General features: G+C 44.2%; 1 protein-coding gene across 1 annotated transcript; it reads right to left on the minus strand.

Moving 5' to 3' along the window:
* Positions 1–1,424: 1,424 nt before the first annotated feature.
* On the minus strand, positions 1,425–8,832 carry ZNF852 (zinc finger protein 852). The gene is made up of 3 exons (XM_032650377.1): positions 8,668–8,832; positions 8,232–8,358; positions 1,425–6,156 (listed from the first exon to the last, which is right to left on the minus strand). The coding sequence occupies exons 1-3, from the start codon at positions 8,680–8,682 to the stop codon at positions 4,706–4,708; spliced, it is 1,593 nt and encodes a 530-aa protein (XP_032506268.1). The 5' UTR covers positions 8,683–8,832; the 3' UTR covers positions 1,425–4,705.
* Positions 8,833–10,851: the final 2,019 nt, after the last annotated feature.

The raw sequence follows: 10,851 nt of genomic DNA on the forward strand, positions 1-10,851 counted from the left end.
TAAGGAAACTTTTCCTGAGTTTTGTGAGCCACTCTAGCAAACTAAACCCAAAGAGGGGGCTGTTGGAACCTCTCATCTATAGCTTGTTGGTCAGTAACACAGGTGATAACTTGGGCTTGGAAATAGTATCTAAAGTTGGTGGGGGTGGGGTGGGGGGATGAGGTGTGTGTGAGTCTTATGAGACTAAGCCCTTAAGCTGTGCGATCTATTTCCACGTAGTGCCAGAATTAAATAGTAGGACACCCAGCTGGTGTTGCAGAGAATTTGTGTGGGGGAAGCCACCCACACATCTGGTGACCTCAAGTGTAAGAACTGAAACGTTCTGAGTAGTGAAGGTGACACAGGAGGGAAGAACTGCAGGTTTTTTCAACATACAGTGTTGATCCTGTAACTGTCCCAGCACTGTATTTTGTTTTTTTGTGTATTTTCTTTTTGCGGTACGTGGGCCTCTCACTGTTGTGGCCTCTCCGGTGACGGAGCACAGGCTCCGGACGCGCAGGCCCAGCGTCCATGGCCCACGGGTCCAGCCGCTCCGCAGCATGTGGGATCCTCCCGGGCTGGGGCACGAACCCCGTGTCCCTTGCATCGGCAGGCGGACTCCCAACCACTGCGCCACCAGGGAAGCCCCCAGTACTGTATTTGGGAAGCACATAACCTGTCTGGTTTCACAGGTTCACAGCCGGAGAGGAACTCTGCCTCAGGATGAATCGTAGCTCAAATCTCACCCATATCTGATTTAGATGAGAATTTGTGGACTTCAGCCTTTCCACTAGGAGTGCTGACTTAAGACTTTGGGGCTGTTGGGATGGAATTAACTTATTTTGCAAATGAGAAGGACATGAATTTGGGGAAGCCGGACTCAGAATTTATGGACCAAATGTTTGTTTCCTTGAAATTCATATATTGAAGCCCTAATCCCCAGGGTGATGGTAGGTAGAGTTGGGCCTTTGGGAAGTAACTGGGGTTAGATTAGTTTATGTGGGTAGGGCATTCATGATGGAAGTAATGTCCTTATTAGAAGAGGAAGAGACAGAGAGCTGCTCTCTTTCTTTACAATGTGAGGCTATAGCAAGAAGGTGATGGCAGCCAAGACTCAAAGGATCCTTACCAGAACCTGACCATGTTGGCAACTTGATCTTGGACTTCCCAGCCTCCAGAACTGTAAGGAATAAATGTCTGTTGTTTAAGCCACCCAGTCTATGGTATTTTGTTATAGCAACCCAAACTAAGACAGCTGCTAAAGATATGTCCCTCCCAATCCCCTTCCTCCCAAAAAGGGATCAGGCCCAGTTATTTTTATGCTTCAAAGAATAATCCCCTCATTATGCAAACTCTTCCAGGTAATAAGAGAATAAAATAAAACTTCCAAATTCATTTTGCAAAGCAAATAGAATCTAGCTCTGTACTTAAAAGTTAAAATAAAATCACCACAAAAAAATGGATTTTATTCCAGGAACACAAGGAAATTTCATTTGGAAACTTGTCAGCAAAATCGATTCTGAAAAGAATGATAAAACCATAACATTACACCAACAGATTTTTAAAAGTCTGACAGAACTTAGCATCCATTCCTAATAAAAACTTAAGTATAATAATAATTTGCTATAGGGTATACTACATGCCAAGTATTGTTTCAAGTGCATTACACTTACGAACTGATTTTATCCTCAAGGCCCTATGAGGTAGCTCCATTTTACACATGGAAGACAAAAGGAAGCAAAGCAACTTGCCCAGGATCACACACCTAAAGAAAGTGGTGGAGGCAGGATTTGAACCTAGGCTTCCAGGCACAAAATCTGTGCTCTTTACCACTATAACATATTGCTTCTTCTAAAAATGGGAATAGAAGAAAACTTCCCAAACAGAGTAGAATATTTATCACAAACAATGAGGGTGAATGCCATATAAAACTGTGAAATCCTAAAAAACCTTTCTCCTGAAAGTTAGGAACAAGACACTGAACGCCTGTTATTCACTATCCAATATTTTAAAAATATTTGTGCTCAGGCACGACATAAGTGGCATACAGATTAGAATTAAGAGAACACCAATCGTTACTTATTGTATACCTAGAAAAGCTAGGAAACGAAACTGAAAAACTCTTCAAAGCAAAACTAATCTAGCAAGGTAATTGGATCCAAGTAAAATTTTTTTTAAATCATTAATTATTAAAACACTAGCAATAACCAGTAGAAATTGAGGTGTGGCTTTTAAACGTAGCCTCTTTTCCTCCAACCAAGAGCCTGAGTGCTTTTCTAGCAAGTAAGGATATTCACTGCTACTTAGCACCTAACCTGGACGGGTGGTGGCCAGCTAACAGGGTTATGAACAGTGCTGCACCCCTCCCTCCAGAGACTTAGTGTGGTACGGTATGAGCAGAACCAGAAGATAAAAAATTACAATACTCGACAGAGGGTTCTCTACTAAAGACATAACCAGTCATGTTGAAATCAGAGTAGAGGGCTGGACCCGTGTGTTCATATGGGGTTAGGCTTTCCCCTGGAATCTGGGAGCTTCCAAAGTAAAATATTTTAAAAAAGAAAGTCCTATCGGTTTAAAAAAAATGAAAATAAACACCAAAAATATAGCTTTAACAGAAATTTAAAATATTCACAAATGGCAAATTTCCAGTTCTGTCCCCGGTTCAGTAATTTTTTAGGCTCCTAATAAACACTCTAACATTTTCTGAGATGCCTCACCCAGAATCATATCTAATTCTTCTTTTCTTTTCTTTTTTTTTTTTTTTTGCGGTACACGGGCCTCTCACTGTTGTGGCCTCTCCCGTTGCGGAGCACAGGCTCCGGACGCGCAGGCTCAGTGGCCATGGCTCTCGGGCCCAGCCAGGCTCCGGACGCGCAGGCTCAGCGGCCATAGCTCATGGGCCCAGCCGCTCTATGGCATGTGGAATCTTCCCGGACCGGGACACAAACCCGTGTCCCCTGCATTGGCAGGCGGACTCTCAACCACTGCACCACCGGGGAAGCCCCTAATTCTTATTTTCTTGAGACTCAACTCTCTTCCCCTTCTTCTCCACTGTCTCGGAGACATAAATCACAGCTCACAAAAATCTCTCTCCTCTAGGTTATGTGCCTGACATTGCCCCTCTAACCTCCTCCTCCTCTGCCACACTGCTGATCCTGTCACATTGCTAAGAGGAAGAGGGTAGCTACCAGGGGCAAAGATCCCCTAGCATTGAGGCCCTACTACAAGGATGGAAAGAAAAACTTGTGTCTGATACATGACTGTAGAAGAGGAAATCCCCTGAAGAGATTTTTTTATGCCTTTGAGGTATGAAAGTTGGCCCAGAAGATAATCACAATAATTAAGCGTACACCTCTCACCTAAAAATCAGATGACAGTTGCAGGCATCTAGAACTAGTTGGTAAGGAAATCAGAATCGTGTGACTCTATTATCTTGTCACAAACTTCATTACTGTTCATTCCAATCATCCAAGAATGCTAGGAACTGAAATTGCCATGGAAGTTGACTCTTCTTTGCAGTAAACTTTGATGCTGTTCTTGTACTTAGACGGCAGGGTGGAGAAAGCTAGTACAGAACCGGAGTCCGTGTTCATGGCAAAGTACATTATCACTGGAACATGACAGCTGCCTCCAATACCTAGATACGCACATATACACACACACCTGCACACACTCAAACACAAATCCATTAACTCTCTGAGGCTGAGGTAACAGTAGTAAGACTCTAAAGGACACAAGGAGAAGATATGAATGAGGCCTTTGTATTTGATATCCTATGATACCCATCTTTAGAAATTTTAGGTCTGGTGGTGAAAGGGGAGTCCATGCCCACTTTAAGCATGGTTCAGTTGGAGAGGCGAGTTTTTAAAAGCTATTTAACAACTAGAATATGCAAAGTATTATCTATATGCTAAAAGAAATAGATACTATACCCAACCTGAAAGCCTACATGAAGTTAGTATAAAAGGACACAGAGGGGCATTAGGTTGAGAATTGACAAGGCAATTATATAACAATTGCAAATTACAGCACAGGTTAATTCAAAACACTGAGGTCAATCAACAGGTTAGGAGGAAAAAAGGAGTATTTTAAGAAGAAAGTCCTTCAGAGATGACCTAGATCTTAAAGGTTCAAGGGACACAGATTGATCAAGAAAAGCTTTTCTAGGTAGAGAACACAAGTGATGAGAGTCTAGATTAAAGTAGTTTTAAAAGGGCCACATTCAAGAGGTAGAAAGTATGACTCAGAGTCTTGGAGAATGACTTTATATAAATGGTAAAATGGAGGAGGTGGAATAGAATAAGGAAATATCTCTTTCCTTAAGAATATAAGTGTGGGACAAATAATTAAGAAACAAGATAGATTTTAATTTTTTTTAAAAGTGAAAGAAGGGAATTCACTGGTGGTCCACTGGTTAGGACTCCTTGCTTTCACTGCTGAGGGCGTGGGTTTGATCCCTGGTCGGGAAAGCTCCCCCGCAAGCCGCATGGCGTGGCCAAAAAAAAAAAGGTGAAAAAAAGGAACCCTACAAGCACATGAAATGTGTAGTCCTTAGTAGGGAAGGATGGTACTGTTACTCCCACTCTCCCACCTTCCTGACCACCAGAGAGCATTTAGAGAATGATCCACTTTGATTAGTGGTTCCAAGAGGAGACCAGGGTGAGCATACTTATTCTATAGAAACCTTAACTCAGAGTTCCTTGCTGTCTTAGAGAATCACGTCTTAAAAAACAGACCGAGCCAGACCTGACTGCTTTTCTCCAGTGTGAGTTCGTTGGTGGTGATTGAAAGTAGAACGTTGACTGAAGGCTTTCCCACATTCAATACATTCATAGGGTTTCTCTCCAGTATGAACTCTTTGGTGCACAGTGAGTTGTGAGCTGTCACGAAAAGCTTTCTCACAATCTTTGCATTTATATGGTTTCTCCCCAGTATGGGTTCTCTGATGTACCATAAGGCTAGAATTATGACTGAAGACCTTCCCACATTCATTACATTCATAAGGTTTCTCACCAGTGTGAATTCTCTGATGAATAATGAGGTATGAGTTTTGATTGAAGGATTTTCCACACTCATTGCATTTATAGGGCTTTTCACCCATGTGAAGTCTCTGATGTCGAATGAGACATTTACTCAGACTGAATGCCTTACCACACTCATTACATTCAAAGGGTTTTTCTCCAGTATGAATTCGCTCATGGTCAGCAAGTTGAGAGATCTGATTAAAGGCTTTCCTACACTCACTGCATTTGAATGGTTTTTCCCCAGTGTGGAGGCTCTGATGTCGAATAAGACATTTACTTCGACTGAAGGCCTTGCCACATACATTACATTCATAAGGCTTCTCCCCAGTGTGGATTCTCTGATGGTCAATAAGATTTCTGTTAGAACAGAAAGCTTTCCCACACTCATTACACTTGTAAGGTTTCTCACCAGTGTGAAGTACCTGATGGCGGACAAGGCTTTTACTCCGACTAAAGACTGCTCCACATTCATTGCATCCATATGGTTTCTCCCCAGTATGGGTTCTCCGATGGTCAAAGAGTTTGGAACTCTCACTGAAAGCTTTTCCACATTCAATACATTTATACGGTTTCTCCCCAGTATGGAGTCTCTGGTGTTGAATGAGATGGGAGCTGTGGCGATAGGTCTTACCACAGTCACTGCATTCATAGGGCTTTTCCCCTGTGTGGATTCTGAGATGGACTATAAGCTGAGAGGTCTGCCTGAAGGTCTTGCCACACTCATTGCACTCATAGGGTTTCTCCCCAGTGTGGATTCTCTGATGCCCAATGAGGTGAGAACTCCAATTAAAAGCTTTGCCACATTCATCACATCGATAGAATTTCTGCCCCTTCAGAACTCCTTGATGTTCTGCAGGACTGGAAGACAGGTCTGGATGTCCCCCAAGTTCCTTATATTCATCACACCCATCTTTTGTGGATTTATTTTTATCTTCCTGTGTTATTTCCAAGAAATCCCTTTCCAGTCTGGCCCCTTCTTCACCTGAGGGTTGAACTTCTAGCTTCTCTAAAGCCTCTTCACAGGTATCTCCAGCTTCTGGTCCTCCTGGAATCATTCCACAGAGTACTACTGAGGTCCTATCAGATGACTTCAAAACTTTAGAAAGTTCCTGCTTTGGAGGCAACTCTGAACTCTCCATCCTGTTCTCACCTGCTGCCAAAAGAAAGAAGAAAACAACTTTCACTCATTTCTTGTCCTACTGAAGAAAGAGAATCATCAGGAGTCTATGTACTTGAAAAAACTTCACATTACACGTAAGGAATGAGGAGACACATTAAGAACAGGAGAGGGCTTCCTTGGTGACCGATGCAGGGGATGCGGGTTCATGCCGCGGTCTGGGAAGATCCCACATGCCACGGAGCAGCTGGGCCCGTGAGCCATGGCCATTGAGCCTGCGTGTCCGGAGCCTGTGCTCCGCAACGGGAGAGGCCACAACAGTGAGAGGCCCGTGTACCGCAAAAATAAATAACAGGAGAGAAAATGGGAAATGGCTCAAATTTTTCTTCATGGACAGAAAAACAAAGAAGGGAAGCTGGTCAGTGGAGGAGGGCAGAAGAACAGCCCTCAGGACAGGGAAGCTGAGCCAGCACAGCCAGGTGAACAGGCCAGTTGAAAGGCAAGAGACCAGACTGTAAAGCATGGTGTGATCTTCCAGAAATCACTTAGATGTGATGTCTCCTTAGTAAAATGAGGAACCCTAAGGTCCTTTCCAACCATGACATTGTATGGTTCCACAGTTCTCAGCAAAGATGTTGGGGAGAGAGAGTGGTGGCAAATACCTCAAAACAAATATGAGAAATAATGTGGGCAAACCTGAGAGTAGAAAGCAAATTTATATTATGAGGATGTGATTAGGAAAAAGTGTACATAAAGAAGTGATTCTGGTATAACAGGATAGTGACAAGATTTGGAGAAGCCATGGGTAGAGAAATACTGGGGAAAAGTATTGAAGGGGAAAGCAAAGCTGTAAAATTGGGTACCCCCTAGTCCCTGGAGCACTGGACTGGTATGTGTCAGTAGGCACTCCTATAAAAATTAATTTTTATAATTTGAAACGTAAATCAAAATACATGTTTTGTATCTTGATAATCTGGAGTCATAATGAGACTGACCAGCTGAGTATCTGCTTTTGAATTCTAGAATTTTTGAATACAAAAGTTGGGAGAAGGCAGAGCAATCACGGTCATACCTAAACACAGAAATATTGGTTCCTTTCAATCACATCTTAACCAAGGTCGCAAGCCATCATACCACCTTAGCATATGGAAAGTTAAAGATATTTGGTTCATTGATTCTAAGCTCACCCTCTCCAGAGTAGGCTACTGCCCTAGACCGGTCAACCCCAGAACCTGCCCTGACAACAGCCCCTTCCAGGAAGCAGCCCTACCCCTGTCTTTCTGAAGGGGAAGCTGAGGCAACCATGCTTTGTGCCAAGCAACCCAGCTCATCCCATGATGGACAACAGGTGACTGGAACAGGGCCAAGCACTAGACCCCAGTGTAGCTTATCTGTAGATTAGTCATCAGCCTCTGCGTGGCCTGCGCCAAAGTACTGCTCAAACAAAGATGATATTTAATGGCTGAACCATCCTTGGAGTCCCTTTTTACATAAATTCTAAACGGAAGGATGGAAAAACTAAGGAAATTACAAGAGCTCAAGCTGAAATGATGCATGGAGAGAAGGCAACCATCAGGAGTCACAGCAAGCAGAACATAGGAGGAAACAGAAAGTCTAATTAAGAAGGAGCTCGGAGGGGGAAAAAGGATTCAGAGTAAATAAAGAGAATAGGTATCAGTGGGAGGAGCAAACGGATACGCAGGGCACAGCTGTCTTACGACACTGGTGTAAAAATCCTTTCACTTCCACTGCTGAGGTTCCCAGGTCCCCACAAGGCTTCGTTTCCCGAAGTCTGGTCTAGCTGGTCAGTCTGTTCAGGGCTTCCATTCCTTTAGTCTTACTGTAAGTAACTTAGCTCATCACTTACAATAACTGAATGGCACTCTACTCCTTCCAACTACAAACTCTAATAAACTGGCCCAGCTCAGTTAATAATAAGGAGAATGTTAATAACTATTAAAGTGGGTGATGATGGAGAGGGGTTCATTATATTATTCTCTCCCTTTGTCTTTTTATATTTTCATAATAAAAAGTTAAAAAAGAAAATGAATATACCAAAGAAAGTGTAAAGAAGACAGACTCTAAGTACCGGGGAACAGAGTCATTACCCAGTGAGGCCAGGCTGCAGCAATTTTCCAGCACGATGTTCCAGTACAGGGCTCTCTGGCTGAGTGCCAGACCTTTCCACTTTTGCTGAGTATAGTCCACAGATAGGAACTCGAACACTGCAGCCTCCTGGAATGACACGTTTCTAATGCTCAGGGACATTCCCAGTCTGAGGGGCAGAGTCATTAGGGGCACTGAGAGCACAGGGTCGGGGCCCTGGTGGCAAAAGAGGTGGGGGGAGGGTGGGAAGCTGAAAGGACACATTAATAAAAGGAGAAGTCCAGGGCAAGATACAGTCAATGAACTCAGTGGATGGAAGCAGCTCCAGGGGAAGCAGTTAGGCGGGGAAGCCACAGGAGCAGACTCAGAATGGGCCAGAGGCCCGGAGATGAGCTCTAGCTATTCCTGGGCCACAGACTTGGAACTCAGGAAGCTCACCTGGGGCCTGACCATCCGGAGCACAGTTGCCGCTGCTTGGTCTCCTACGTTCCCCACTTGGGGAAGGGCAGGCACCGGGGAAGCATGCTGAGCTGAGGGAGGAAAGAAAGCTCTGAGTGGGACCAGCCCTGCTCTTGGCTCCAATGAGGTCTGTATCCCAGCAAGTGGATTCAGGAGAACCCAGGCTCCACACACACGGACCCTCATCCCTGTTCCATAAAGGCATTATCCTTTGTGAGCTGTGAACTTTTCCTGGAGGCAAGAAGGTCCCCGTTCAAACCGAACTGGCGGTTCCTTCCAGCCCTCTCTCTCCCACTCTCGGAAGGAAGCTACACTTCTGACCACCTTCTGTCTCCCGTGGCTTCCCCAGCAGCAGCCTGCCTGGCCTCCCCCTCACCTCTCTGCCCCTCATTCCCTGGCTTCTCTTCCTTCACCTGCCCTCTCATCACGGACACTGTAGGCGTTCAGGTCTCAGAGGTTCTCCTTTCTGTCTCTCAGAAATCTCATTTTCTAATGCTGCTCTCACAGTTCCTTGTTCTCTCCTCCACATCTAACACAAGCTCTAATTGCCTACTGAACATTTCACCTGGTGTTCTACAGTAGCATAAACTCAGTGTCAAAAACGCACCTTCTTACTATCTTCATTTCCTATCTTCCCACGTTTTGTTAATGATTCCAGACATTAGTCAAAACCTTTAATTTACACTCTTTTATTTAAACCCACATCTAACAGATATTCCCCAAATTGATATTCAGATTCAACACAATCCCTTTCAGAAACCCAGTTGGTTCCTTTGCAGAAATTGACAAGCTGATAATAAAATTCACTGAAAATTCAAGAGTTCCAGTACAAGGCAAAAGAAACTTGAAGAATAAAAATAAGCTGAGGGAGTTCCCTGGCGGTCCAGTGGTTAGGACTTGGCACTTTCACTGCCATGGCCTGGGTTCAATCCCTGGTCAGGGAAATAAGATCCCACAAGCTGCACAGCACAGCCCCCCCACCAAAAAAAAGTTGAAGGATTCACACTTCACAATTTCAAAACATTTGACAAAGCAGCACTCATCAAGACAGTGTGATACTGGCATAAGGATAGACATATATCAGTGAAATAGATTAAGAGTCCATAAGTAAACTGATACATCTACAGTCAACATACTTTTGACGGAAGTCCCAAGACCACTTAAGAGGCGAAAGAAACTTTTCAACAAATGGTGCTGGGACAACTGGATGTACTCATACAAAAGAATGAAGTTAGACCTGTACCTCAGACTATATATGAAAATTATATGGACAGCAGGCCTTGGCACCTGTTACAAACTGGCCCCACTGCTCTGTGTACCAAATCACAGATGATGGCTAGCTTTCCCTGAGGGCATGGAACCCTCTGTCTCCCACCATGATTAAGCAAATTTTTAAAAAAATCACTACCTTCATCCACGATTAAAACAGAGGCCATCATCTCCTATATTTGCTACAAACCAATACCTAGGCAATGTCTCCTGGACTCAGTGAGCACTGCTAGGACTGACAAAATAGAGACAACCGTAAACTGAGATGGGAAGAAGGCTCACACCAAAAGCCTGTCATCACTCGGATAAAAGAAACTGCAGTGCTGCTACAAGGGGATGGAGAATCAATTGAAGAACTACTTTGGAAGCTGCTGAAGTTCTGGCAGAGAAATGAAACTTTGCTGTGAAAGAAGGGGGTTGGGTAAGGAAAATAAATACACAGAGAAAACAAAAGCAAAGGAAAACTGAGAAGTGATAAGGTACATAACCGAAGGCCTATAAAAAGAGACCTGAAGACACAACAACAAGAGGAGGCTGAAGAAGAAAGGTGCCTCCGGAGCGGCAGGGTCAGGATCCAGCCTTGCTGAGCCGCAGCAGCACCAACGGGAGCTGCTCAGGAGGGAGCTGAGAGTCAGAGAAAGAGGCGAGAGACTTTCTCAGCCAAACTTGCAGAAAGACTGGGGAAGAGAAAGACACTCAGGTGCAGAGAAATCCGGGAGTAAGATGCAACAGAATGAACTGGAGACCAGAGAGAAATATTTTGAAGAAACGCACCCAGCGGGAAATGTAAATGGCACTGACCTATCTCAGGAAATTGAGACCCACAGGGAAATCAGCACCAAACATAAGCCTCCAAGCTGACCTGTTCTGAAGCAGCTGCTGCAGAAATGTCCG

This window comes from Phocoena sinus, chromosome 11 (assembly GCF_008692025.1).
Source record: "Phocoena sinus isolate mPhoSin1 chromosome 11, mPhoSin1.pri, whole genome shotgun sequence".
NCBI classification, from domain to species: Eukaryota; Metazoa; Chordata; class Mammalia; order Artiodactyla; family Phocoenidae; genus Phocoena; species Phocoena sinus.